General features: G+C 38.7%; 1 protein-coding gene across 1 annotated transcript in view; it reads right to left on the bottom strand.

Moving 5' to 3' along the window:
- The window catches only part of LOC139757619 (extracellular matrix organizing protein FRAS1-like), a 163,999-nt gene that overhangs the window by 16,479 nt on the left and 120,140 nt on the right, over nt 1-27,380 (bottom strand). The window contains 14 exon segments of the mRNA XM_071678266.1: nt 3,372-4,263; nt 6,191-7,985; nt 10,103-10,250; nt 11,462-11,707; nt 14,624-14,861; nt 15,089-15,252; nt 18,143-18,383; nt 18,814-19,118; nt 21,044-21,198; nt 21,363-21,516; nt 25,103-25,290; nt 25,856-26,060; nt 26,202-26,488; nt 26,597-26,803. Of these exon segments, the coding sequence (XP_071534367.1) occupies nt 3,372-4,263; nt 6,191-7,985; nt 10,103-10,250; nt 11,462-11,707; nt 14,624-14,861; nt 15,089-15,252; nt 18,143-18,383; nt 18,814-19,118; nt 21,044-21,198; nt 21,363-21,516; nt 25,103-25,290; nt 25,856-26,060; nt 26,202-26,488; nt 26,597-26,803 (5,225 nt within the window).

Genomic DNA, 27,380 nt, shown 5'->3' with positions numbered 1-27,380 from the left:
TCTTTTCTTCAAAAAATGGTTGTCTAATGAATTTATTCCATACAACTACTGTACTCAGGCTATTGACATTTTGACTAACATAAGTGATTTAATATCAAAATATCTTAAAATGTGCTTCGCCTCCTACTCTTGAGCTTTTCAACATCTTCTTGTAAAGTTCATAATTCATACCTACTTGACTAACTCCTGGATACGTGCCAACTTTGAAACTTTCATGAGTGATGAATTCACAGGTTCTATATTGTTGACATGTATGCATGGACAGTAACTCTCAGACCATATGCACTTTATTCATTCCATGTAAATGGAAAGAAATTAATAATATTGCAAATTGGTGTAACAAAACAAAGTGATTATTACCACAGTTGGGGAAAAGAATGATGCAGTCATTAAGAAACTTTTTGTAAGAAAGCTAACTAATATTTAGAAACGTGAAAAGGTACTGATAAACAGTCATTAAAAATCATACAAGGAAGCATTTCAGCATCAATATTGATTGATAATTAACTGTTCTGGAATTTACAGTGTTAACTGTCATTCATTTCTATATAATAATATGGATGGTTTCAACATATATATCAATTTAGTATGGGTTTTCAGAAAAGAGGAGTGAATGTTGGGGTGAAGAAGGTGGTGAGAGTAAGTGAGCTTGGGAAGGAGACCTGTGTGGGGAAGTACCAGGAGAGACTGTGTACAGAATGGAAGAAGGTGAGAACAATGGAAGTAAGGGGAGTGGGGGAGGAATGGGATGTATTTAGGGAATCAGTGATGGATTGCGCAAAAGATGCTTGTGGCATGAGAAGAGTGGGAGGTGGGCTGTTTAGAAAGGGTAGTGAGTGGTGGGATGAAGAAGTAAGAGTATTAGTGAAAGAGAAGAGAGAGGCATTTGGACGATTTTTGCAGGGAAAAAATGCAATTGAGTGGGAGAAGTATAAAAGAAAGAGACAGGAGGTCAAGAGAAAGGTGCAAGAGGTGAAAAAAAGGGCAAATGAGAGTTGGGGTGAGAGACTATCAGTAAATTTTAGGGAAAATAAAAAGATGTTCTGGAAGGAGGTAAATAGGGTGCGTAAGACAAGGGAGCAAATGGGAACTTCAGTGAAGGGCGTAAATGGGGAGGTGATAACAAGTAGCGGTGATGTGAGAAGGAGATGGAATGAGTATTTTGAAGGTTTGTTGAATGTGTCTGATGACAGAGTGGCAGATATAGGGTGTTTTGGTCGAGGTGGTGTGCAAAGTGAGAGGGTTAGGGAAAATGATTTGGTAAACAGAGAAGAGGTAGTAAAAGCTTTGCGGAAGATGAAAGCCGGCAAGGCAGCAGGTTTGGATGGTATTGCAGTGGAATTTATTAAGAAAGGGGGTGACTGTATTGTTGACTGGTTGGTAAGGTTATTTAATGTATGTATGACTCATGGTGAGGTGCCTGAGGATTGGCGGAATGCGTGCATAGTGCCATTGTACAAAGGCAAAGGGGATAAGAGTGAGTGCTCAAATTACAGAGGTATAAGTTTGTTGAGTATTCCTGGTAAATTATATGGTAGGGTATTGATTGAGAGGGTGAAGGCATGTACAGAGCATCAGATTGGGGAAGAGCAGTGCGGTTTCAGAAGTGGTAGAGGATGTGTGGATCAGGTGTTTGCTTTGAAGAATGTATGTGAGAAATACTTAGAAAAGCAAATGGATTTGTATGTAGCATTTATGGATCTGGAGAAGGCATATGATAGAGTTGATAGAGATGCTCTGTGGAAGGTATTAAGAATATATGGTGTGGGAGGCAAGTTGTTAGAAGCAGTGAAAAGTTTTTATCGAGGATGTAAGGCATGTGTACGTGTAGGAAGAGAGGAAAGTGATTGGTTCTCAGTGAATGTAGGTTTGCGGCAGGGGTGTGTGATGTCTCCATGGTTGTTTAATTTGTTTATGGATGGGGTTGTAAGGGAGGTAAATGCAAGAGTCCTGGAAAGAGGGGCAAGTATGAAGTCTGTTGGGGATGAGAGAGCTTGGGAAGTGAGTCAGTTGTTGTTCGCTGATGATACAGCGCTGGTGGCTGATTCATGTGAGAAACTGCAGAAGCTGGTGACTGAGTTTGGTAAAGTGTGTGGAAGAAGAAAGTTGAGAGTAAATGTGAATAAGAGCAAGGTTATTAGGTACAGTAGGGGTGAGGGTCAAGTCAATTGGGAGGTGAGTTTGAATGGAGAAAAACTGGAGGAAGTGAAGTGTTTTAGATATCTGGGAGTGGATCTGTCAGCGGATGGAACCATGGAAGCGGAAGTGGATCATAGGGTGGGGGAGGGGGCGAAAATTTTGGGAGCCTTGAAAAATGTGTGGAAGTCGAGAACACTATCTCGGAAAGCAAAAATGGGTATGTTTGAGGGAATAGTGGTTCCAACAATGTTGTATGGTTGCGAGGCGTGGGCTATGGATAGAGATGTGCGCAGGAGGATGGATGTGCTGGAAATGAGATGTTTGAGGACAATGTGTGGTGTGAGGTGGTTTGATCGAGTAAGTAACGTAAGGGTAAGAGAGATGTGTGGAAATAAAAAGAGCGTGGTTGAGAGAGCAGAAGAGGGTGTTTTGAAATGGTTTGGGCACATGGAGAGAATGAGTGAGGAGAGATTGACCAAGAGGATATATGTGTCGGAGGTGGAGGGAACGAGGAGAAGAGGGAGACCAAATTGGAGGTGGAAAGATGGAGTGAAAAAGATTTTGTGTGATCGGGGCCTGAACATGCAGGAGGGTGAAAGGAGGGCAAGAAATAGAGTGAAGTGGAGTCATGTGGTATACAGGGGTTGACGTGCTGTCAGTGGATTGAAGCAAGGCATGTGAAGCGTCTGGGGTAAACCATGGAAAGCTGTGTAGGTATGTATATTTGCGTGTGTGGACGTGTGTATGTACATGTGTATGGGGGGGGGGGGTTGGGCCATTTCTTTCGTCTGTTTCCTTGCGCTACCTCGCAAACGCGGGAGACAGCGACAAAGTATAAAAAAAAAAAAAAAAAAAAAAAAAATCAATTTAAAAATAAAATGCAACATGACAGTCATGATATCATCAGACTACTGAATATTTGCAACTGAGAAATACATAAATCTTGCTTATGTGGAAAAACTGAAAATAGTATTATCCAAAATTTTCTGCAAATCTGGAACAAAATCAAAGATGAACATGACTTCAACACTTCAAATTTACAGACCTATGCAAATTCAAATAAAGGCATATATCCTCATTAAATATTTCAACAGCCCCTACAAGATATACTCTGGATGACTGTCTATTATCTCCAAGTTCATTATCCACTTTGGGCTTGGCCCTAACTTTTGCACATAAGCATGTGTTTACTGTACTTGTAATTTGATTGTAACAAAGATTTAAAAGCTTACCTCTCTAAGACTGTGGTCCCACTGGTGAGGTCTGGGATTAGGTGGATATTCATAAGAGGATGCATCCAAAAACCCCATCACAGGATCAAGGTTGGAGCATGTGTGGTGCACACGATACAGCTGTTCAGTCAAGAGGTACCTCAAATTATGGATTGGAAGAGTTGATAACAATGGAACCATGCCATCTTGATGGGGAATCTCAACATGAATTTTTACTGTATTAGGATGCGTTCCATCTGTAGAATTGATATATGAAAGTGTGGCTATGAAAGACTGGCTTTGAAATCCACCAGGTTGTCCTGGGACAAGTGGTGTCTGACATATCCCATTTTGAATGCCAACAGAAACTGCTTTACTACGCAAGGGGATTCCAAATACACCATCTCTCTTGACAGGTTGAGCAATGCATCTTACCCTAAAGTGCCGTGCAAAAAACATTGAATCTAGCACCATACTGTATGGACTTGCAAACACAGTATCATCTGCAAGTGAATGAAAAGGAGTAAGACTTCCATCACCTTCAGAAGGAACAGCAACCTCCCAGGAATAGTGAATAGAAGTAGAATTTAACCCTGCCTCAACACACATTTCAGCTGTGATAGCACTCTCTGGGTATCTCATATCACAGGGTGTGACACACACCAATGGGTACCCAGGACTAACAGGCTCTCCAAGATGTTCCTCAATGTTATCATAGTGCAGCAGAGACACAACTATAGGTGGAGCAGGAAGAACAGAGCTACCAGATGATTCATGGTCCAAGATTGTGATGGAGGCTGAGACTATGGACCCAAATTCAGCATTGACAGGGTCTTCTGGCCCCAGCATCACTGAGAAGGTCTCATGCCACTGGCGCTCAGGGTTGTGAACAATTGTGATTTCAACATCTACCCTGATGGTCAAAGAAAAATAATTAGAACTATATTATCTACATTCACAATTTTTGTAATTCTTAATGTTCATAAATTTTCCCATAAAAGAGAGATTAATATTTTATCTTAAATCAAGCTCTGCAAAAATCAAAATCTTGTATGACGTGAGGAAATCCTTCCTAAAAAGAGTGCTTATTCTTAAGAATGTTCTGAGAACTGTCATGAGGACTAATCTAGACATTTCCTACCAAGATTTAAAACAACTGTTATCTATTAATCACTTAAAAACTACAGAGTCCTCCAGTGACTGGTGACTGCATAACATGGAGCTTTTCATTTAACTGTTCAACACAGTAAAAATTATTGTTTTAGAGAAATATTTAGTCTAAGCCTCTGAATAAAAACATTCCTTCCTCATATCAAACAGTGTTCTCGAGTTGAAAGCTCAGTCATGAATGCCCTCATGTATGAATAGAAAAAAAGAAATGAGAAAGCAAATCCACCTTCAGAAATGAAAAACTTCATTCGCCACTAGTCTATTTTTTCAACCAATGTTGAAGTTCTGTGGAAAGATACTTTCAACAAACCCTCTACAATGGTTACTATACGGATGAAAAAAACACTCTATCTTGCCTCACCCTAAGTTGCCTTACTGTAGATCTGATAACCCTGTGGTACTTCACTCTATCTTGCTTCATTGTGTGTATTGCCTTAATCTGTACCTTGTCTCACCCTTTACTTTGGGAGGATTTCCAGCCCCCCACACTCCCACCCCTTTTAGTCGCCTTCTACAACATGCAGGGAATACATGGGAGGTATTCTTTCTCCACTATCCCCTTTCTACTTAATCAATTATCTTTACTTATACATAATTAAGGCACAAATGTCTGTATGTCTTTTCTTTACCTAACTACTTGTGGGTTACAGGACCACTTAACCATCTATTGTGTGATGATAGTTTGGAAGAAAAGGCATGCAAATGGGGGTTCACAACACCCTCCATCCTCATTTTTCATATGGGGATAATATATGCCGATGCGTACTTTGCGAAAAATGCAAATTCAAAGAACAAAAGTTTTTCATTATCTAGTTCAGAATTTTACAATGTTAAAATACTATATTTTTTTATTTAAATTTGTCTTAGGTTCTACATCAACACAGAAATTATTTTCTTTATGCATATTTTGCAAGATAAACCTTTTAAACTGACCAGTTAATCTACTTATCTAATACCAAACTTAAATAAAGATAGTTTTTGAATACTGCAACTTGTGTCTGAATAAATGAATGATGAAAACTTTGTTTACAGCTCCTGATTCTTGAATTTTGAAGCGTAGTAATGTCAGTAAACGTGCTGGCTGGTGAGAAATCTGCATGTGACACCTTATTCTTCGTATGAGATATGGAAAACTTGATACTGATAAATAGATACCCGGATAATTTTAAGCCAGCTGTTAGAGAGGGATGAGTTCATGATGAAAGGCATATCATGTACTGAGAAATGCAAGAGTAAAATTTAATCATCTCCCATCTAGCATGCCAAATGTAAGGCAAAGTTTAAGATTATTTCCTTAAATGCATACCTAATATATTTGTGAATTTGGTAGAGAGATAAGACTGGAAAGCATTAAAACTGTAAAGTAATAGATTACAACCATGGTTAAATATTTCCTTTTCCGATCTGTTCCAGAAAACTGACGACAATAAATTTTCTGAATCTGCAATTCCCTTTATATTTATTTACTGAAGCTAACTAAGGGAGCACAATGGGAGAGACAGTGGTTATAGTGTCAATTTTGTCAACTATTCTATATACTATTTGAGGCTCTCAGAGACAGAATATCCTTAACTGCCACTTAAACAATGTACTACTTGTATTGTATTACTATCCTGAAGGTGAAAAATCAGTTTCATGAAAAACCACTTAAATACAGTACTTTGACTTACACTGTATCCCCTGGTGCAAACTCTACTTCAGTGTGAAGTGGGTGATAGTTGGACCCAGAAGTAGCAGAACCATCTCGAGTAGAAACCATCACACGTGAAGCTTGAGATGTGTCTCCCAATCTGATTATGGGAACAGTGAGGCTGGAAGTTAAATCCCTCACTCGAGGCTCAGCAACTGTATGTGTACCATGCTGTAATGATATTCTTGGCCTGTCCTCCCAGTCTATTATGGTTATTCGAACTATTTTATTTTCACCAATGTATGGAAGAAGGCCTGATGGTGAATCTGGATGAGATAATTTGACAATAAATTTTTCTTCTTTTTCATACACCAAGTCATCTAGCAGGCCAACTTCACATTCAACTTTAGAGACACCTTTGGGAAATGTGACTATTGAATCCTTTGTGTTTGGCCGCTCCATAAAGTCGATGCCTGCTTTGGCAGATCGTTGACGTGTGAAACAGTAAACGCTTGACACTCGACTCAGATCTCCTGTACGATGAATTGGGATTTTCACTAAAGTCTGATTTTCTCGTACTTTAACCTCAGGCACAGTAAACTGCATGGAAGGAGCATCTTCCTCATCCAGTATTGTCACAATAGTTTCTGAAGTCGCACTGCTCAAAGATGCATTTTGGGTAGTACTAATGAAGACTTTAAATCGTTCTGGACCTTCAACTTTTGGAATTGTGCTATCATCAATAAGATTAATGGTACATGTGGCACTCTCTTGCCCTTTAATGAAATTCACTTGTTCTGAATGGGGTACATAGTCAAGCGAGGGCTGAGCCTCCTCTGGATTAAATGATTTAGTAGCACACCAAACAGTTGATGGGTAATTTATATCTACACCATTACGTTCTAAATGCACTGACACCATGCCTTCACTCTCGGATACGTTGTATTCTGCCTGAACGAAGCCAATTGTACTTTGATCATTAGGTCCTCTGATAGTAACAGAGGCCTCCCAAATTTCACCAAGTGTCACACCCACAGATGGGTCTTTCAACATTAAATGGAAATCTTCATTGAGTTCAAACACTGGATCATCAATAATTTTCACATTACAAGAAGAAACTCGAACGCCAGGAGGAAACACAACCCTGGAAGATTCATTGTGAAGACGATGGATAAAGTCTGTTCCACTTGATAAATTGCCAGGAAGGGATCCTTTGGCAGATCCATCTTCACTAACACACATAACAGAAACAGGCTGGTTGATATCTCCACTACGTTTTAAGCGAGCATATATGAATCCCTCAGTCTCGTCAACCATAAAATGATCAGTTTCAAAAACAACTGAGGGTTTATCCTCCATGTCATTAACTGTTACCAATGACTTTTTTGGCTTTCCCAACAGTGCATAATTTGGATCAGATAGTTTAACACTAAAAACTTCAGGGCCTTCAAATTCCTGATCATCATGAATTGGTATAAGACAGTATTTTTCTGTCTCTCCCTCAGCAAAATCTACAGGTTCAGAAACAACTGTAAAATCCTTTTGTTGTGACTCTTTTGGCCTTCCCTTTGCAGATCCTCCATGAGTGATGCAGATGACTGATGAATGATGCTTTATGTTTCCAGTTCTCTTCACTAAAATCTTAATCATACCACTTGTTTCTGTCACATTATACTCCTTTTGGGCCATTACAATCCATGACCATTGAATGTGGAAGATGTTATCTGACACAACATTGGGTTTACTGTCCTTTATTTCAAAGATGAACTCATCACTGGTTATGTCACGTGCATAGGTGGTAAGTTCGTAGTATAAACGACTTGCAATGATGTCAGCTGTTTGAGAAAATAAAGGTAACATTAACACAAAACACTCTTGAAACACAAAATGGGAATATAAGTTGAAACAACCTATGATAATGAATATTTTCTCATTATGATTAGTAAACACACCATGACATTTTGAAATCCTGGGACTTGGATAGTGGTATGGGGCTCTCACTGGGTGCATCATTTGATGGCAAACATTCTCTTCTCTATACAAGCTTTTATTTTTGATCCACTCTACCAATCTATGGGGTTGAGAATATGACATTCAGTTCTGCACAATTAATTTCCTAACAAAGGCAGAAATGAAAAAAAGGAATCAAAAATGTTAGGCTATGTATGGGTGATGACTTATGAAATACTGAGAGAAAACTGGTTTAGAGTGGAGATTGATTGCACACCCTAATAAAATTTGATAGGTGCACATTACAGTCTTGTATATGGTGTGGTTTCAGGAGTGGAAGAGGATGTGTGGACCTGGTATTTCCTTTAAACACAGAAATATTCTAAGAAGCAGAAAGCATGTATCATAAATGAATCAGGAGAAAGCATATGATAGGGATGATGGACATGCTTGCTCCTGCAAGCATGTCTATCAACCCTGTTATATACAAGAGCATTAGGTAGAAGTATTCAGTAGGAACATTAGATAGGAGCCTCCGCAAAAATTGTGAGACTTGCCTCTGTCATGGCCTGTTAAGGATGAGGCACTAAAGGATAAGGATCAGCAATGGAGTTCACTAGTTATGGAGACTCTCTTGCCTTGGCCACCTTCTTACAGAAATTCCAGAAGGGAAGAGGCATCAGATATAGAGATAGACTAACTTTGTAGGTTTATAATATTATGAGTGTAAGGTGTGTATGCGAGTAGGTAGAGGGGAGAGTGGGGGGTTCCATGAGAAGGTTGGTTAGTGGTTGGGATCTGTGATGACACCACAGATGTTTAATCTGTTTATGGATGGGGTGGTTCAGGAGGAAATCAAGAGTAAATGTTAATAAAAGTAAGATTATTAGGTTTAGCAGGGCAGGGGAACAGGTTAGCTGAGGTGTGAATTTGCATAGAGAAAATTTGGAGGAAGTGAAGACTTAGATACTTGGGAGTGGACATGGCAGTGAATGGAACCACATAAGCACAAGAAAGTCATAGAGCAGGTGAGGGGCAAAGGTCCAAGGTGGGTACTGGGGAGTGTTTGGATAGGTCTTTTTTTTTTTAGGGAAAAAATGGGTATGATTAATGGTACAGTAATTCCAGTGATATATGGATACAAGGCATGGGCAATAGATAAAGTGTGGGGGAAGGTGAAATATTTGATGACAGTATGAGAGAGGTGTAGTAATAAGAAGAGTGTGGTTGAGATAGGTGAAGGGGTTGTGCCAAAATGATTTGGATATAAGAAGAGAATGATTATGGGAATGTTGAAAAAGAAACTACATGTGCAAGATGTGGAGGGGGTAAGGAGAAACTTTTAAATGCCTGAGGCCCAAACATGTAAGATGATGAAAGGTGAGCATGGGATAGGGTGAATTAGAGTGATATAGCATACAAGTGGTGATGTGCTGTCAAAAGACTGAACCAGAGCATATGAAACAGCCTGGGAAAACCACAGAAAGGTCTGTGGGTCCTGGTTGTGGAATGGGGCTGTGGTATCAATGCATTACACACGACAGCTGGAAACTGGATGAGAGAATGAGGCCCTTCTTCATCTCTTCCTGGCATTACCTCTTTAACATGAAAAATGACAAATGAGTATGAAAGAAAGAAAAACTAGAAAATAAGAAGAATGCAGGAAATGGGAAACAAGTCCACCTCAGGAATTCAGCTACTCTGACTGCACAGAAGTCTTGTCACCATCATTCAAATACTATCGCGTGCAAAAATTATGTAAAACAAAAATTTCCTGGGAAATCATTTTCTCACACAAAAAACTAACAAACTTTCCTCTAAGATATTGACATAAATTGATAAGCCTATACTCCTCATAAGACCTGTTATACACTTATAATATTCAAGAATTTAAATTCAACTTCCAAGACAAAAAGCTACAATCAAGAAAAAAAAAGCTACAATTACTAACTTTTATTTTTAAAATCTGACTGAAAATCATCTCATTCTCAATACAGCTAACCTTGTGTAAATGAAGAGATAGGCCTTTCATGTGTGGTCAATCTCAAAACACCATGGGCTGGGGGACGGGTTACAGAAAACTGAAGACTCTCTGGAAGTGTGTCTTCATCCTCTACATGAAGTTCATGTGTTGTGATTAAATTTTGAGCCTGTCAAAAAATAAAAAAGAACAATTTGAGATACTCTCTAAAGTTCACGTATTGTGATGAATCAAGTTCTGGGGTAGTAGGGAAAAAAAATCAATCATGTCCAGCAAGAGAACTGTGGGAAAACAAAAATGGAAGTCAGTAATGTTCAGACTGCAGGAGGTGAAGTATTACATGTAAGAATCTTTGATATCAACCATTCTAACAATAATTTTACATATGAAGTGCTACCATAAACTGAAACCTGTACCAACTTACAATATTACCTTTTAACATATGTTTTTTCAATATCTATGCTCTTGTTTTCTCAGTAGATTTCAATTAACAATACCTATGTCTATAATTTTCCTTTCTCCTTTTTAGGCATACTCATAAATACACTAAAAAACCATCTCATATTTATATAAAGTCTACTCACTTGTCTAACTTTAACAGAAACAAAGATTAGCAACTGTTGCTTACTGTGCATAAATGCCCTCCTTCAGCATGTACTTTCTCATGTGATGAAGTAACTTCAAAGTTTCACTAAAACAAAAAATCATTTCAGACCTGTCTGCCATTTCCTGCCTTCCTCTGATCCTTCCTTTAGAAAGGTGTCATTGTAATTAAAGTTTTATTAGAACTTAGTCTTGCATGTGACCCTGTGATCTTCTGGACCAACACTGGGGAAAAGGGAATTTCTGTGACTGGTTTTGCTATTTCTGATATAAACCAAATGAAATACAATCAGACCTTAAAAAAAAATCATGTCTCAGTTACATATTGTGCAATTCTTAAATCACCACTGTCAGTCCACCTGGGCACATCGGAATCTATCCTAATGGTATCATTTTTAAATACTTCATTAGCTATTTCTTTGGATTTCATAACTGTAGCTTAACTTAGGGAAGCATAACTAACTAATGGCTTCATCCACACAGTATATGAATCATTTATAACTTTCTTGGAGGAATCAGTAGATTTATGAATCAATCACTTTCAAACCCTGCATCCAATTATACCCAAGTACCTAAACTTTCTCTCATGAAACATGGCTTTAGTTTTTCACTGGATATTTCCATTACCACTTCCTCATAATTACTATATCTTATATAAAGACCATTAACACTTGTTCCCATTCTTAGGTACAAGAATTGTGCAGAATTTCCAGAACCAGCAAATGGTTTATTTTTGACAAGCCCTTGTTTGCTAAATCTATATACATTGCAACCCACCTTGCCTTCCTTATGTTGTAAAAACTGTAGTCCTCTGTTTGCCATGAGTAATGGTGTCCCATCATCTACAGATGAGATCTCCACATGGACTGAGTATGGCTCAGCAGTGACTTCCTCACCCCTCCCATGCCGATACATATTGTTTGTGGAATCTGACACTATGATGCTGAAAGAGTCTTGCGATGTGTCAGAACCATCATGAAGGTAAGAAATATTCCCATTGTAAACATCCAGCATTGTAAAATCCTGATGAAGAGAAATATGGAAAAGGTATTTACAGTAAAGTTAATCAATATCTAAATTTTGAGTAAATCTTTTCCTGCCACAAACAGCATTCAAAAAGATGCATCATAATCTCGATCACAAAATACAGGAAACACCTGAAAATAATTCCTTTTGGTATAATGGGCATGAAAGACTGAAAAAATTTGGTTTTTGGACAGTGGGGAGGAAGGTTGAACACAAAGATCTTAGGGGCAAGTCTAGGGTACGCTGAGAATAGGGGAGATTAGGTGTGAATCAGTTGCTGTGCATAAATGACACTTCTGATGAAGTTGGAGCTTACTTGTGTGCACAAGTAAGCTCAACTTGTACAAGCCTTGGGAGTGACGTTTCAGATGGGTGTATGTATGGTGAAGTGGGGTAAATGACTATCATTAGAGAGCATCTGTTTAGTGCTTGTCATGTCATTCCTGTGTGTAAATGGTTTGTCAATGTTATGGTTGTTGGGAGAAACTTTATGTATAAGCTGCTGAGGTGTGAAGCAGGGGTAGGAGGGGGTGGTAGGTTGTTTGTGGAGTGGCTTGGGTGGCATGGGTTTAGTGCTTTTGCAAAGCATCATTGCCAGATGCTATAAAAAGTCTGGATATTTCCAGAAATTCTGAAAAAAAGAAATTCAAATTTTTGAAAAAAAAAATCTCCAAAAATGTGGTCTGAATGCATCTGATTCCTGCTTTGGGCAGACCCACATCTTTCATGTTGAATATTCAGATCAACCATGGCTTTAGGTTGGAGTGCATTACGAGACCAATAAGTACTATATCTTCTGAATAACAATGTAGTGGGCATGAGACACCTACCAGTGCCCCAGTGAAAAAGAAAAGAAAGTATTGTTGGAAATAATGAGTTTAGAGGTTCAGTATGCACAGTAGATTTAAATTTGAAGGATGGAAAAGGCAACTCAAAAAAACATGCAAATTAAAAAAAAACACACCGAAAAGTGTCGGCACTCTTCAAGTATCTATCTGTTATTGACTTCTTCCAAAAACAAGAATAATTTTTGTTGAAGTGAAACAGTTAAAATAAGTGAAAATTCTGCTTGCAGCATTCATTGCTGTATATGATCGGGAACTGACAATAGTGTAATATATTCCTAAACTTGTTCAGGCTATATATCCTGAGTCTGAAATAATAAGGGAGAATGTAGGAGAACTAAAGCAACTGCTATTGTAAAGAATATAATAGATCAGTAAAGTTTTTAGCAGTTGGTTCAAATGCAATGGCAAAATAGTTCTTCCTCACTTTAGATGAATCTACCATCAAAGGTTGCACTAAATTATCACTTGTGTAAGGGTGTTTGAATTGTTGTGACTGATGACATTAATTCTTTTTGTCTTATTCCTGTGTGGGATGAATCAACTAATGTTTTACACTCTCACATTGTCATGCTTTTTGATAACTTCGAATATCATCCCTAAAAGAGATTTTCAATAGGCTTTGGTGCTGATTGATCCAATGCTACACTTGAGCCTCTTCACTCATTATCCTCGCTAAAGAGAGATGAAATTCCTGGTTTGTTCATAGAGGTCTACCTGCCATTCAGCTGCATTATGTACATCATTAGCATGCATAAGGCTGCCCAGAGGACTAGATTATCTGGGACTAGAAGAGTACAAATTGTTTTTCTAGCAGCTCAAAAAGATTAGTAGCTCTGCAAGACTGTCAATTAAGCTTTACAAGCTGCTGCATCTTTGCCAAGCACAGTGGCTTTTCCTTCATGTGGTTGTGTCCAGACCCTTTAAACAATACAGTGCTTTGATTTTGTACTTATTGATGTTATACTGAAAGCTGGTTTGCGAGAACATATTCCAGAAACTAAAGAAACCATCAACTAAACTGTATCTTCCACTTCTTGCCTTCATTCAACTGATTTTCAGTGAATTCAATCAATACATAAATGTAATCTTGGCCATACCATATTCACATGCTTCATAAATGTCGTAAAATCCAACACAACAATTCTGACCACAATGGGGGCTGGAGTTAAAAAGATGCTATCACAATCACTTTAAGTTTCACTACAAGAAGTTCAATTGTTCATATTAAAATGCTTTTATTTTTACAATGAAATAGCAAGTAGAATTTCAATGCAGTCTCCCTTGGACAACACTTTTTAAAGATTTGGAAGCATTAGACCCATCTATTTTTCCAAGAAAAATGCATCTTTTTGCTGGGTTCTCTCATGGCCAATTTTCCTTTTCTTGTAAGAGTAAAAGCAGAATATTGATAAGGGATAGTGAATGCTCTAAGAACATGCACACCACTGTAGTGACTGAAAATTCCCTCATGACAATGAAAAATTTCTTAATGAAAGTTAAGAAACAAAAACAGGCAATCAAACACTCTTCTCAAACCTAGCAGGATTAATGTTGTCACTACTCAGCCTATGATATTCTAGTCCTATGGTTACTAAAGTTTGCTTGGCAATCAACAGCATGAAAACCAAGATTAGTATGAATCCTCTCCAGTGGTAGACAGGACCACTAACTCCTAGATACAAGTTGGGAGGCCTTCTATTCCCACACCAGTGGGAAAGGCAGGACCACTACCTCCTCACCAGTAATTGGGAGGGCCACTGCTTCCTCATCAGGGATAAGGGGGACCACTACCTCCTCACCAGAAACTGGGAGGGCCACTGCCTCCTCACTAAAGGTTGGGTGGACTATCACCTCACCAGTGGTTGGGAAGGCCACTGCCTCTTCACCAAAGGTGGCTGGAGAGTGAATACAGTCTTAAAAGAGAATTACTAATCCATGAAATAGTAAGTCATTAGAAGTCCTCAAAAAAACGTTGTGCTCCTTAAATGGTTGTAACTACATATAATGACATACAGCATCTACTCTTTATGCAAAACTGAAGTTAACCTCTTTTAATAATACCAACCTTAGTGTCTACAAAATCATCATCCTTTGAAATCTGCAATCGTCCATGTTGAGGAAGCTTTACTATATCAAAAATTATAAGCTCATCTTTTGTGTCAGGATCTAAAGCTTCCAGTTCATATTGGGAGATTATTTTCCTTGTTCCTTCTTGAACTCTGATATGATGTGTGACCAGAAGGGGCAGTTCATCATCCACAGGAATGATGCTAATGTAGAATGACTGGCTTACGTTGTTGTAACTGTGGGGGTTACAGAAGACTGTAAATAATTTGTTTAAATATAGTTTAGCTATTAAGTACAAAACTCATCAATATTATTACATAAACCATAATTCATATACCATTTCTATAAACATGTTATGTAGACTCAACAATTTCTCAACCTTACTGAATCTACATCAACAACGGTCTTATAAGCCCCAATGTTTTAACAAAACAGGATAAAGCTAATGAGAATATCTTCTAACCCATCTGAAACAACAAAGGTGAACTGGTCTGCAGTGCTTTCATCCATGGTCTGATGCTGGTACTGAAGTATCCCCAATTCCAGGGTGCGCTGAGTCCACTCTGACACAGCTTTTCCAGGAGCTGTCGTTAGTTCCAGTTGTCCATGTTCAGGCCCACTCACCAGCTTAGCAAAGTAGTTAGTAAATTACACATCAGGTATGGTCCATTAACTCTGAGAATATTACAATGGATTTGCTTACTATACAGTACACACATACTTGATAGCCGTTTCCTGCATTAGTAAGGTAGTGCCAGGAAACAGATGAAGAAAGACCCATCCACTCACATACAAATATATACACATACATGGATAGGGAGCTGTGGTTTTGGTGTAGTACACATGACAACTAGAGACAGAGTGTGAACGAATGTGGCCTTTTTTTATCTGTTTTCCTGGCACCACCTCCGACACATATATCCTCTTGGTCAATCTTTCCTCACTCATTCTCTCCATTCCTCGCAAACGCGGGAGACAGCGGAAACAAAAAAAAAAAAAAATAATATAATGTCAGGTGAGGATATTCCCTCTAAGGCCCAGTTCTCTGTTCTTAATGCTACCTTGCTAATGCAGGAAATGGCAAATAGTATGAAAAAAAATAATATAACATTTTTTTTCTTTTATTTTTTTTGCCGCTGTCTCCCGCGTTTGCGAGGTAGCGCAAGGAAACAGACGAAAGAAATGGCCCAACCCACCCCCATACACATGTATATACATACGTCCACACACGCAAATATACATACCTACACAGCTTTCCATGGTTTACCCCAGACGCTTCACATGCCTTGATTCAATCCACTGACAGCACGTCAACCCCGGTATACCACATCGCTCCAATTCACTCTATTCCTTGCCCTCCTTTCACCCTCCTGCATGTTCAGGCCCCGATCACACAAAATCTTTTTCACTCCATCTTTCCACCTCCAATTTGGTCTCCCTCTTCTCCTTGTTCCCTCTACCTCCGACACATATATCCTCTTGGTCAATCTTTCCTCACTCATTCTCTCCATGTGCCCAAACCATTTCAAAACACCCTCTTCTGCTCTCTCAACCACGCTCTTTTTATTACCACACATCTCTCTTACCCTTATGTTACTTACTCGATCACACCACCTCACACCACACATTGTCCTCAAACATCTCATTTCCAGCACATCCATCCTCCTGCGCACAACTCTATCCACAGCCCATGCCTCGCAACCATACAACATTGTTGGAACCACTATTCCTTCAAACATACCCATTTTTGCTTTCCGAGATAATGTTCTCGACTTCCACACATTCTTCAAGGCTCCCAGAATTTTCGCCCCCTCCCCCACCCTATGATCCACTTCCGCTTCCATGGTTCCATCCGCTGCCAGATCCAATCCCAGATATCTAAAACACTTCACTTCCTCCAGTTTTTCTCCATTCAAACTCACCTCCCAATTGACTTGACCCTCAACCTTACTGTACCTAATAACCTTGCTCTTATTCACATTTACTCTTAACTTTCTTCTTTCACACACTTTACCAAACTCAGTCACCAGCTTCTGCAGTTTCTCACATGAATCAGCCACCAGCGCTGTATCATCAGCGAACAGCAACTGACTCACTTCTCAAGCTCTCTCATCCCCAACAGACTTCATACTTGCCCCTCTTTCCAAAACTCTTGCATTCACCTCCCTAACAACCCCATCCATAAACAAATTAAACAACCATGGAGACATCACACACCCCTGCCGCAAACCTACATTCACTGAGAACCAATCACTTTCCTCTCTTCCTACACGTACACATGCCTTACATCCTCGATAAAAACTTTTCACTGCTTCTAACAACTTGCCTCCCACACCATATATTCTTAATACCTTCCACAGAGCATCTCTATCAACTCTATCATATGCCTTCTATAATACAATATAATATAACATTCATTTATTTGATATACTTGATCACCATTTCCCACGTCAACGAGGTAGCACCAGGAGACAGACAAAGAATGGCTCATTTACTCATATACACATATATGTACATAAATGTCCATACACGCACATATACATATCAACATATACAAACACATACACAGACATATACATATGTACACATGTACATATTCATACTAGCTTGCCTTCATCCATTCCCAGTGCTACCCCTTTGGTAATGCAGGAAACAGCATTGCTACCCCTGCTTCAGCAAAGTAGCGCCAGGAAAACAGACAAAAAAAGGCCTCATTTGTTCACACTCAGTCCCTAGCTGTCATGTGTAATGCACTGAAACCACAGATCCCTATCAACATCCAGGCCCAACAGACCTTTCCATAGTTTACCCCAGACATTTCACAAGCCCAGGATGAGTTCAGATAATTTTATTCAACATGTAATTTTTCTTAATGCACCATGTTTCATGGAGGCTATTTGCCTTATCAGGTACAAACAATTCATGAAGTTTTTAAATCACAACACCATCACACAGATTCAATCTTCCTTAATGCTGGACATTATGCTGGCCTGACCATTAAAGGTAAAGTGGTGGGTGCCCTGTGGTTGTATGGTTAAGGAGGGTTGTGTTGGAGGGAGGTTGGCCTGGGTAACGAGATGTGAGTTCAACTACCTTTTCACGTTATCATTTCTTTATAATTCTTTCATAATGATTTGGCTGATTACAGGATGTGCTTTAAAGTTATCTGTGGATAAATTAAAATTCTTAGTTTTAGTAGTTAAGACATCATTTTCATGCCAGTGTGTGTTGAAATTTCTAGGACAAATGGAGAGAATGAGAGAAAAATTTGACAAAGAGGATATATGAGGCAGAAATGGAGGGAACAAGGAAAACTGGGAGACCAAACTGAAGATGGAAGGATGGAGTGAAAAAGATTTTGATTGACTGGGGCCAGAACATGCAGGAAGGTGAAAGGCATGCACTGGATTGAGTGGATTGAGAAAATTGGAATAATGTGGTATACTGGGGTCAATGTGCTGTCAATGGACTGAACTACAGCATGTGAAATTTCTTGGGTAAATGGTGCAATACTTACAAAGAATTTTAATTCCAAAGGATCCATCTCTGCATCTGTAGCTGACAAGAAATCTGTTGTTATAGCAGCTGAGGCATCTTCCATGAGTGTAAGGCCTTCATTGAAAATAATGTGCGGTGGCACTTGATCCTCCAGTACTGTGATGGAGAAGGCCTGGTCCATCATCATGTTCCCTTCTGTATCTTGGAGGTTGAACCTTATGGTGTCTATTCCACTTGGTGTATCTTTCTTATGCACAAACCTATTAAACAATTATATTACACAGAATGGAAAAAAGAACCATACATTTCTACATTCATCTTATTATGCACAAAATATCTACCCTGATACGTCACAGTTGCATTTGCAGTTTCCCTTCAGGGATCTGTACCTATGCACCATTCCAAACACAATCATTATGTACCCCTTTTGACCATCTACTCCTGAACTCCTTTCTTACATCTAACTCAAGTCTCCCCATCCTTTCTTCTCATCCAACAACATTCTTTTATCTATCCTTCCTGCATCCGTGATTCCCAAGTGCCCAAACCACCTAAGCACTTAAATCTTCCATTTTAACAATCCCTTTATCTATACAGCTCATTTCTCACTTTATTGTTTCCATTTTGCATTATCTCTAAGCTACTAAACAACTGAGCTTTAAAAAACTGAAAAACATAATTCCTTCTTACCGAACGTTGCTATCTAAGATGTCTTTTTGGGTGAACATAGATCCAATAATTATTGGTGTCCAATTATCAGAATGAGGCTTGTATACCTCAAGCTTCCCAGATACGGGCAAACTAGTCACTATGTATTTGATCATCTCTGTTTCAGAATCAACATCTTCAGCAATGAGGAGTGATGGGGAAATGACTGAGGCTTCACCAGCCTTGAGTGTGAGGCCATGATTGAGACGCAGTCTTGGCGCCTCATCAGTCTTCTGAAGGATAACGAATTCAACTATTCCACCAGTTTCATGGTTGCTGTCACTCACCTGAAAGTTGGTTACAGCTATGAAACAAAGTATGAATACTATCTCAAGTCTATTAATTTTTCTCATCTCCTAACAGAACCCTTGTTGGAGGGTTAAAACACTATTTTCTCCCTAAAATGCAATACATCAATGAGGATTCACCTTCAGTCATTGTAAATCATATTAGGCACGAAGACACTCAATCACTGCAAATTACTGACCATTCAGCAACCTGCTCATGTCTATTATGTCAAATGCAGAGGGGAAACGGCGGGGTACTAACAGCCACTACTACTCTTTTCAATAGTTCATATTAGTGCAGTGATGGAAATGACTTGCAGTGTTTCTTTCGTTTCTAGCCTTTTGATTACTGAGATATGAATATAATCTCTCTTTTTATGCATTTACTAAGACATGATTCTAATTCATTTCCATACATGCTCACAGTTTCCTGTAATGGAGAAGTAGTGCCAAGAAGAAATAAAGAAATGGCCTCCTTCACTCATATCCACTTTCAAGCTGTCAAGTAAAATGCACCAAAAACAGACCTCCCTTTTATGACCAGGCCCCACAGTAGCTTTCCCCAACCACCCTACATGCTTTGCCCCACCAATCAAAAGCACATCACTCCTTACATATCACATCATTCCATTCTTTGCATGCCTTCCACCTTCCTAAATGTTTGGGCCCTGAACACCTAAAGCAACCCTTACTCCATCCTTCCACCTACTCCTTGATTTCCCTCTTCTACTTGTTCCCCCCCACTTCCAACATGTATATCCTCCCCCTCATATTCTCTGTGTTGAAATCTATCCAGCACATTCTCTTCGGGTCTTTCATACACATTCACCTCTTCACCATATTCCTTTCCCATCCCATCATTTCCATTCAACTAACCTTTCTTAAACACATATTGTCCCCATACACCTAATTTCCAACACATCCATCCTACATTTTTTTCTGAGGCCCACTCCTTCCTTCCACACAACACTGATGGGATCACTACACCATCAAATGTACTCATCTTTACCCATAGAGACTGATCTCTACCCCCTCACCCACCCAATGGTTTACTTTGGCTCCTGCCATTCAACTGGCTGCCATATCCACCCCCAGGTATCTAAAATGCTAAAGTTACGAACAAGTCTACATAAAGGCCGTGCTTTAACTTAAGCATAAAAAAAGTAAGGAGACAACAGAAGTGTTAGCTGCCACAACACTGGTGGTATCTTAGACCCTGTTGTGAAGGTAGATTTATCACTTAATTTTTGCTTGTTCCTTATTTTTCGTTTTAGTCAGTTTTGATTTTAGATCTGGTTGTGGATAGGGAGCTATCGTTTAGGTGCATAACACATGACAGCTAGAGATTGGATGTGAGCAAATATGGCCTTCCTTTGTCTGTTCCTGGCACTACCTCAGGAAAGTGGGAAATAGGAATAAAGTATGAAAAAAGTTATGTATAATATGATAAAAGTTCAAAACCACAGTGAAAGTATTCCCTTTTTCTTTTTTTATAAAACAAAATATTTTTATCATAAATCTAGATCTGAATGAAATGATAATTCTTTTATACGCTTTTTTGACAAAAGCAATTTGATTTTAGGAAAAGGGAAGCTATTGAGAATTAGCTTGAGAAGGGTACATAATGGATGTTAAATCCTTTTAACATGAGCCTTCCAGCTTCATATGATTTATCATAGTTGAAGAGGGCGAATCCTCATAGATACACCTAAAGTGCTCTTTCGGATACTAATGGGGCTTAGTAGACATTAATGATTTTTAATCCCTCAAACTCTATATTTTTTTGTACATCCATTATCAAGTCTTAAAATAGAAATATGACTGATCGCCAGTTAAAATGTGCAAAATTTAAATTCTTCTATTATATATCCAGACATACTACACTTATAACTCCCACCATCTTCCAATAAATTATGGGTCATTACCATGATTTCCATGACATCCTCTGGATCTCTGGAACCATCATGACTGTAAAGGATAAGCTCATCCTGAATGTCTTGAAAGGTGAAGCTCTGTCCTCGAGTAAGCAGTTCACTCTTCTTGATAGAAGCATCTGGAGACAGCTTTTTGTGCATAGTTCCTACAGAAAAGACAGAAGAGATATGGAAAGTATGATGATTATACTGAAACTCACATAAAAATTTCAATATAAAGTGAAAAATATATATATTTACTTAATGACATTTGTCTTTATTACAATAAGAAAAAATACATTTAAGGATATCTAATTTTACCATGTCTCACCATGACTGGGCAGTTGCTCAACTATCACAATCAAGTCTTCAGGGTCAGTGTCTGTATCAGAAATGAAGAGTGACAGGTTGCTGATGACTACAGTTTGACCTTTTTCCACAATCACTTGTTCTCCTAAGATCACCGGTGACTCATCGTTTGTGGGCTAAGAACACCAGTCAAAAATTAAATTCATTATCTTATAATATGTATCAACACAAATAAACACATGTGATCCAAGTGACTGAATAAGTCTACATGGCTAACAAGGGCATAATACTATCAGAGAGAAAATCACACTCAGGTACAATCATGTAAAGAACACAGTGCAAAACAACTCAATGGGAACTTAAACTGAGAAATGAATTCAATTATCAAAATATAAAAGAAGTATGAAATCTGTAACAAAGGAGTCACAATATGGGTACCTTTAGCAGTAAACAGAAAAACAAAGGCTGAAAGCAAAATACATGGTTTAGTAAAAGATGCCAAAAAGCAAAAGACCATAGGGACTTACTATGAAGGGCTGAAGAAGTATTAGGTAGGAACATTAGGCAGGAAAAATAGGTAGCAGTAGCACGCTGGAACATTAGGTAAAAGTAGTCAGTAGGATCATTTAGGTAGAAGCCTCTGGAAACAGTACACTAGAACTGCCCTAACTAAAGGCATAGAAGCAGCACTAAAGTTTACCAGGTATGAAGACTTGTCATGGCCACCTCTTTAAGGGAATTCCTAGAGGCAATGGGTATGAGACTGGAGAAGATACAGCCGGCATTTGAAAATTATAAGAGAGCAAGACAAGAGTACAAGAACACAGAAGAGGAAATACAATGAAGTTTTGGAAAAAGAAAAAAAATGAGCCAAGTTAGATGGAAATTACAAAACATTCCATAAACTCATTACATTTTTGGTTCAAGAACATCTCATAAAGCTGAGAGGTTCAGAGGGAAGAGATGTTAAAAATGATCGACAGGTGAGGAACTAAACGACATGTCCAAAAGTGTATTCACACTGGAGGACACAATAATCCCAAAAACATTGAGAAGGGGTGGATAAGAAGACTTAAGAAAGTGCTGAAAGTTAGAACACATAAGAAGACAACTGAAAGTCTTGATCCATCTAAGGCACAGAGTCCTCCTGATATCTTTCCATATATGCTCAGTGCATGCAACAATACACAGAAGGTTGGCAAAAAGCCATATTTTTTGGCCGGGTGAGGGATAAGCCATGATGGAAGTGAGGAGACAATTTAGAAAAGGAGCCTCTTCTAAGAGTGGCTTGCGCTATTTTCAATTGATGCAAATGACAGAATGGCTGGGTTCATACTTAGATATGTTTATGAATGATGTTAAAGATACGACAGAATTAAGGAATGATGAGGATTGCATTATCTTACATTGGGATTTCACCAAGCTTCACAGTTGTCCTATACATGGTTGATAAAATTCCAACGAAGCCCGGTTAACCAGTCTGGCTCAAGAGTATGTATGATCAGTTGATATGGAAAACATTCATAAATTTCATGTTTATTTTGCATCGTTGTGTATGCATGAATAAACTGGGAGATCGTACACATTTAACCCCATCTAAGTAAGTGGGAAGGTATTATTATTAGTTGTCATACTTAGTTGCTGTCTCCCGCGTTAGCGAGGTAGCACACGGAAACAAACAAAAGAATGGTCCATTCCATCCGCATACACATGTATAGGTATGTATATGTGTGTGTGTGAGCGTTTATGTATATACATAAACGCTCACACATACACATTTACATACCTATACATTTCAATGTATACATGCATATACATACACAGACGTATACATATATACACATGTACATATTCATACTTGCTGCCTTCATCCATTCCTGTCGCCACCCCACCACACATGAAATAGCACCCCCCTCCCCCGTGAGCATGCGAGGTAGTGCTAGAAAAAGACAACAAAGGCCACATTCGTTCACACTGTCTCTAGCTGTCATGTGTAATGCACCGAAACCACAGCTCCCTTTCAACATCCAGGCCCCACAAAACTTTCCATGGTTATCCCTGAGGATAGGGGAGAAACAATACTTCCCGTGTATTCCCCGCAAGTCGTAGAAGGCGACTAAAGGGGGCAAGAGCAGGGGGATAGAAACCCTCCCCTTCTTGTATTTAACTTTCTAGAAGAGGGGAATGTAGTAAAAGACAAAAAACAGACAGAGGAGGAGAGGAATGGAAAAAGCACAGCAAAAACATTGCAAAATCATTTCATCAGCAGACCTTGAGTAAAGTGTAAGCAAATGAACAATATTTCAATTAAAAATGATTCAAATGGATTTCTGAACTGAAGGATACATAGGTATGGCACTGGATGTGATATATACAAAAGTATATTTACTGCAGAAAACATTCATCCTCTAGCATTAACTGACTGCGACAAAAGTACAAATATGGAAAGCACAGAAATAATCTAACAAAATCTAAGTTGAATTCTGAAGGATTCAGGCCCAAGTTGGTCATATGGTTGCAGCAGTAATTCAAGGAGTGTGCAGAAACTCTGGATGGGCCACTACAAAAGTTGTCCAGAGGATCATAAGACTATTGTAATAATTTTCACAGAAAGCGACATGGAAACTGGATTTTTGTCTAAAAAAGCCAGGATGATGACTGTGTCTACAACTGCCACAAAGAACCTGATAATGATTACTTTTCAACTCCTGAAGAATTTAAATTTCAGAGAAAGAGAGTGTCCTTCCCATGAACTTGAAGGAATGAATGACACTACTAGTTTCTTCTGTGACTTTTCAGACCATCCGAAAGTAGGTAACAGGGTCCAGTGAGGCTCAGTTCTGGGACCACTATTATTTTTGATATCTGTAAATGACTTATCAGAGGGGTTCTGTGATACCTATATATATTTAAGGCTGATGCCATGATTATAGGCCTGATATATGGTGCACTCATGACTCCAACGGAAAATATATGAGCATTACAGGTTCTGGAACTGGTCAGATGCAGAAGGAAGCTGAGCCACTGTGAATGCATATGAACATTTTGTGAAGAAAGGGAAGAGTAAAACTAAACCAGGCTATTGCTCTCTTAAAGAAGAAACTACAGGCAAGAACTTAGAGCAAGACAAAATTACCAAACAAGTCACTTGAACACAATATTAGAAGTGTTAAGAGGAAGTAAAACATTTTGGCCAATGTCAAAATCGTTTCTAGATACAAGGAGAGAGCGAGATTCAAAAAGATAGTCTCCATATACATTAGATACAAACTGAGTTGTACATTACCAGTTTGGTCTTCCCACTTAAAGAAGTCTACAGTGATGATACTGAAAGTCCAATGACAGACTAAAAAATATGTGACTTAATTTCAGTAATTAACCAACAAGAAGAGAGATAACAGCCTAAGAACAAACACTAGGTCAAGAAAGACCTATGTTTCTGAACAGATACACAGATGTTACAGAGCAATTCTTTGACAATGAGAGGAGCCATTTAACAAAATCACAAACACTAGACAAAAGGAGAGTCAGGAAGGACATGAGAAAATACTTCCATAGAAACACTGCGGTATACAAACTGAAGATGCATAATGTACGCAGTGACAAAACATTCATAACTTTGTGTTATGGAGCAATAGAAATAAAAATCTCACACCCATAAACAGAAAAGCATATCTACAACACAGTCTTACTTCTTAACATAAGCAGCTAAATAGAGGTTGTTTCTGGAAAACTTATTATAGTAAGAATTGTCACATTTACCTGGATGGTTATGTTAAATCCCAGAACAGGAGAATTATTAGTATTGTCAGAGACATGGAACATAAAAGAATCTTGCACGGGTTCTTGGTAGCGATGTTGAGACTGAATGTACATCATTTTGCCTTCTTGTACAGCAGACATGGCAAACTCCATTAGTGGTGACATGACTCCAGAGTTGCTTTTAGGTTCTGCAAGTACACAAATGTGAAAAATACCAATCACTAGTTCATGAGCACAGTCTATTAAGTATAGACACAAGATTTACTTTATAATGTCTACATTTTCCTGAGAAAAGGAAAAACTAATTAATAAAATTCAACAGCGACTAGTGACCTAAACATAGGCAAAACAGGAAAGCATGTCATTTGAAACGACACTCCTCAAACATATGAATTATACTTTCTCGTCTAAGCCCTGGACACCATCCATCTTTACAACATTATATGTACGCTAGTTCAACATATCTCAAAACCCATCTTCCCCAAGCTGCTACTTCCATACTAAAGAAAATGAACATTTAGACCTAAGGTGTCCTGCACTCACCTAACAAAGACAAAAACATCACCACACTCCTTGACCTGTGATACCACCCAGGGAATGTGGCCAGCTTCCTGAGCACTGCAGGAGCCCTAGAAAACTATATAGTATGGTAAGTCATCATTAAGAATTTCAATCAAAAGAGCAGAGGCCTCTTTACTTTTCCCAGAAAACAAGTATTACATAGACTATATTTTTCTAAAAAAGATCAATTACCTGCATCAATATTAGAAATGAATCCAAATGTTGGTGGAATATCAATGATGACCATGAGATGGGATGATGGAGTATCTATATCAACAGCAGTGATGGCATTTGGCGGAAAAACCACACTGCCACCTTCTGCTACAATAACAGGATCTCCTGCTACTGCTGCCTCAGGATTTTTATTATCCACACTCTGGATTATCACCTTCAGCACCTGTTATAAATATAAATCTCAATCTTACTACTGAAAATTACATACTTTTCTATCAATAAAAAACTCAAAGAATTACATGAATGGCCTCTTCATTGATGTGGTATATATTCAAGGAATAATATCAACTTGACTCTCAATTACCTGATTACTCAGAACATTGTTTTGAGGATCTGTAACATTGAAAATCATATTTTCTGTTACTGTCTGAATTCCAATTTCCTTATCTGATGTGTAGTTAACCAAGCCATAGATAATGTCTGCCTGAGTAAATTTGTGGGTTTCATTAAGCGTTTGTGTAATTCCAGATGGTTCAGTGATGATAAGGGCACCATACAGAGGCTGACTGATGAGAGTATACACTAGATCTTCGTCTCTTGAATGAACATCTGTGAAGTGAAGGTGCCAGGTGCTAATAACTTTTGATTCATCTGAAAGAGAAAACAATAAAATTTTTTGTTTCATTAAAATTATAGCTTTTGAAAGTTTTACTTTTCAATATCAAGATCAATATCACTATCACTTTAATCTAAACTCACATTCATGTAACGTCATTGAAAATGTTGCGTTATCACTCTTTACAGGTAGTTGCTGATCTTCATGGCGAACTGTAATTGCAATGCGAGAGCTTGCTTCTGAGGTATTGCTCAGTGCAAGAAAAACGAATGAGTCGTATGTGGAGTCTGACCCATCATGGCTGTAGAGGATACGGGAGTTGCTTATTTCTCGAAGATCAAAACTGTCCTCTGAAAATAAGGGACAGTGAAATAATCATATATTTATTATACTTTGTCGCTGTCTCCCATGTTAGCGAGGTAGTGCAAGGAAACAGACGAAAGAATGGCCCAACCCACCCACATACACATGTATATACATAAACATCCACACACGCACATATACATACCTATACATTTCAACATATACATACACAGACATATACATATATATATACGTGTTCATACTTGCTGCCTTCATCCATTCCCGTCGTCACTCCGCCATACATGAAATGGCACCCCCCTCCTCCCATGCGCGTGCGAGGTAGCGCTATGAAAAGACAACAAAGGCCACATTAATTCACACTCAGTTTCTAGCTGTCAACATATACACATATACATATATTTATCCCTGGGGATAGGGGAGAAAGAATACTTCCCACGTATTCCCTGCATGTCATAGAAGGTGACTGAAAGGGGAGGGAGCAGGGGGCTGGAAATCCTCCCCTCTCGTTTTATTTTTTCCCCCAAAAAAAGGAACAGAGAAGGAGGCCAGGTAAGGATATCCCCTCAAAGGCCCAGTCCTCTGCTCTTAATGCTACCTTGCTAA

Source organism: Panulirus ornatus, chromosome 27 (genome assembly GCF_036320965.1).
Source record: "Panulirus ornatus isolate Po-2019 chromosome 27, ASM3632096v1, whole genome shotgun sequence".
Classification (NCBI taxonomy): Eukaryota; Metazoa; Arthropoda; class Malacostraca; order Decapoda; family Palinuridae; genus Panulirus; species Panulirus ornatus.
The sequence above is the reverse complement of the archived record's forward strand: the minus strand, read 5'-3'. Positions and strand labels throughout refer to the sequence as shown.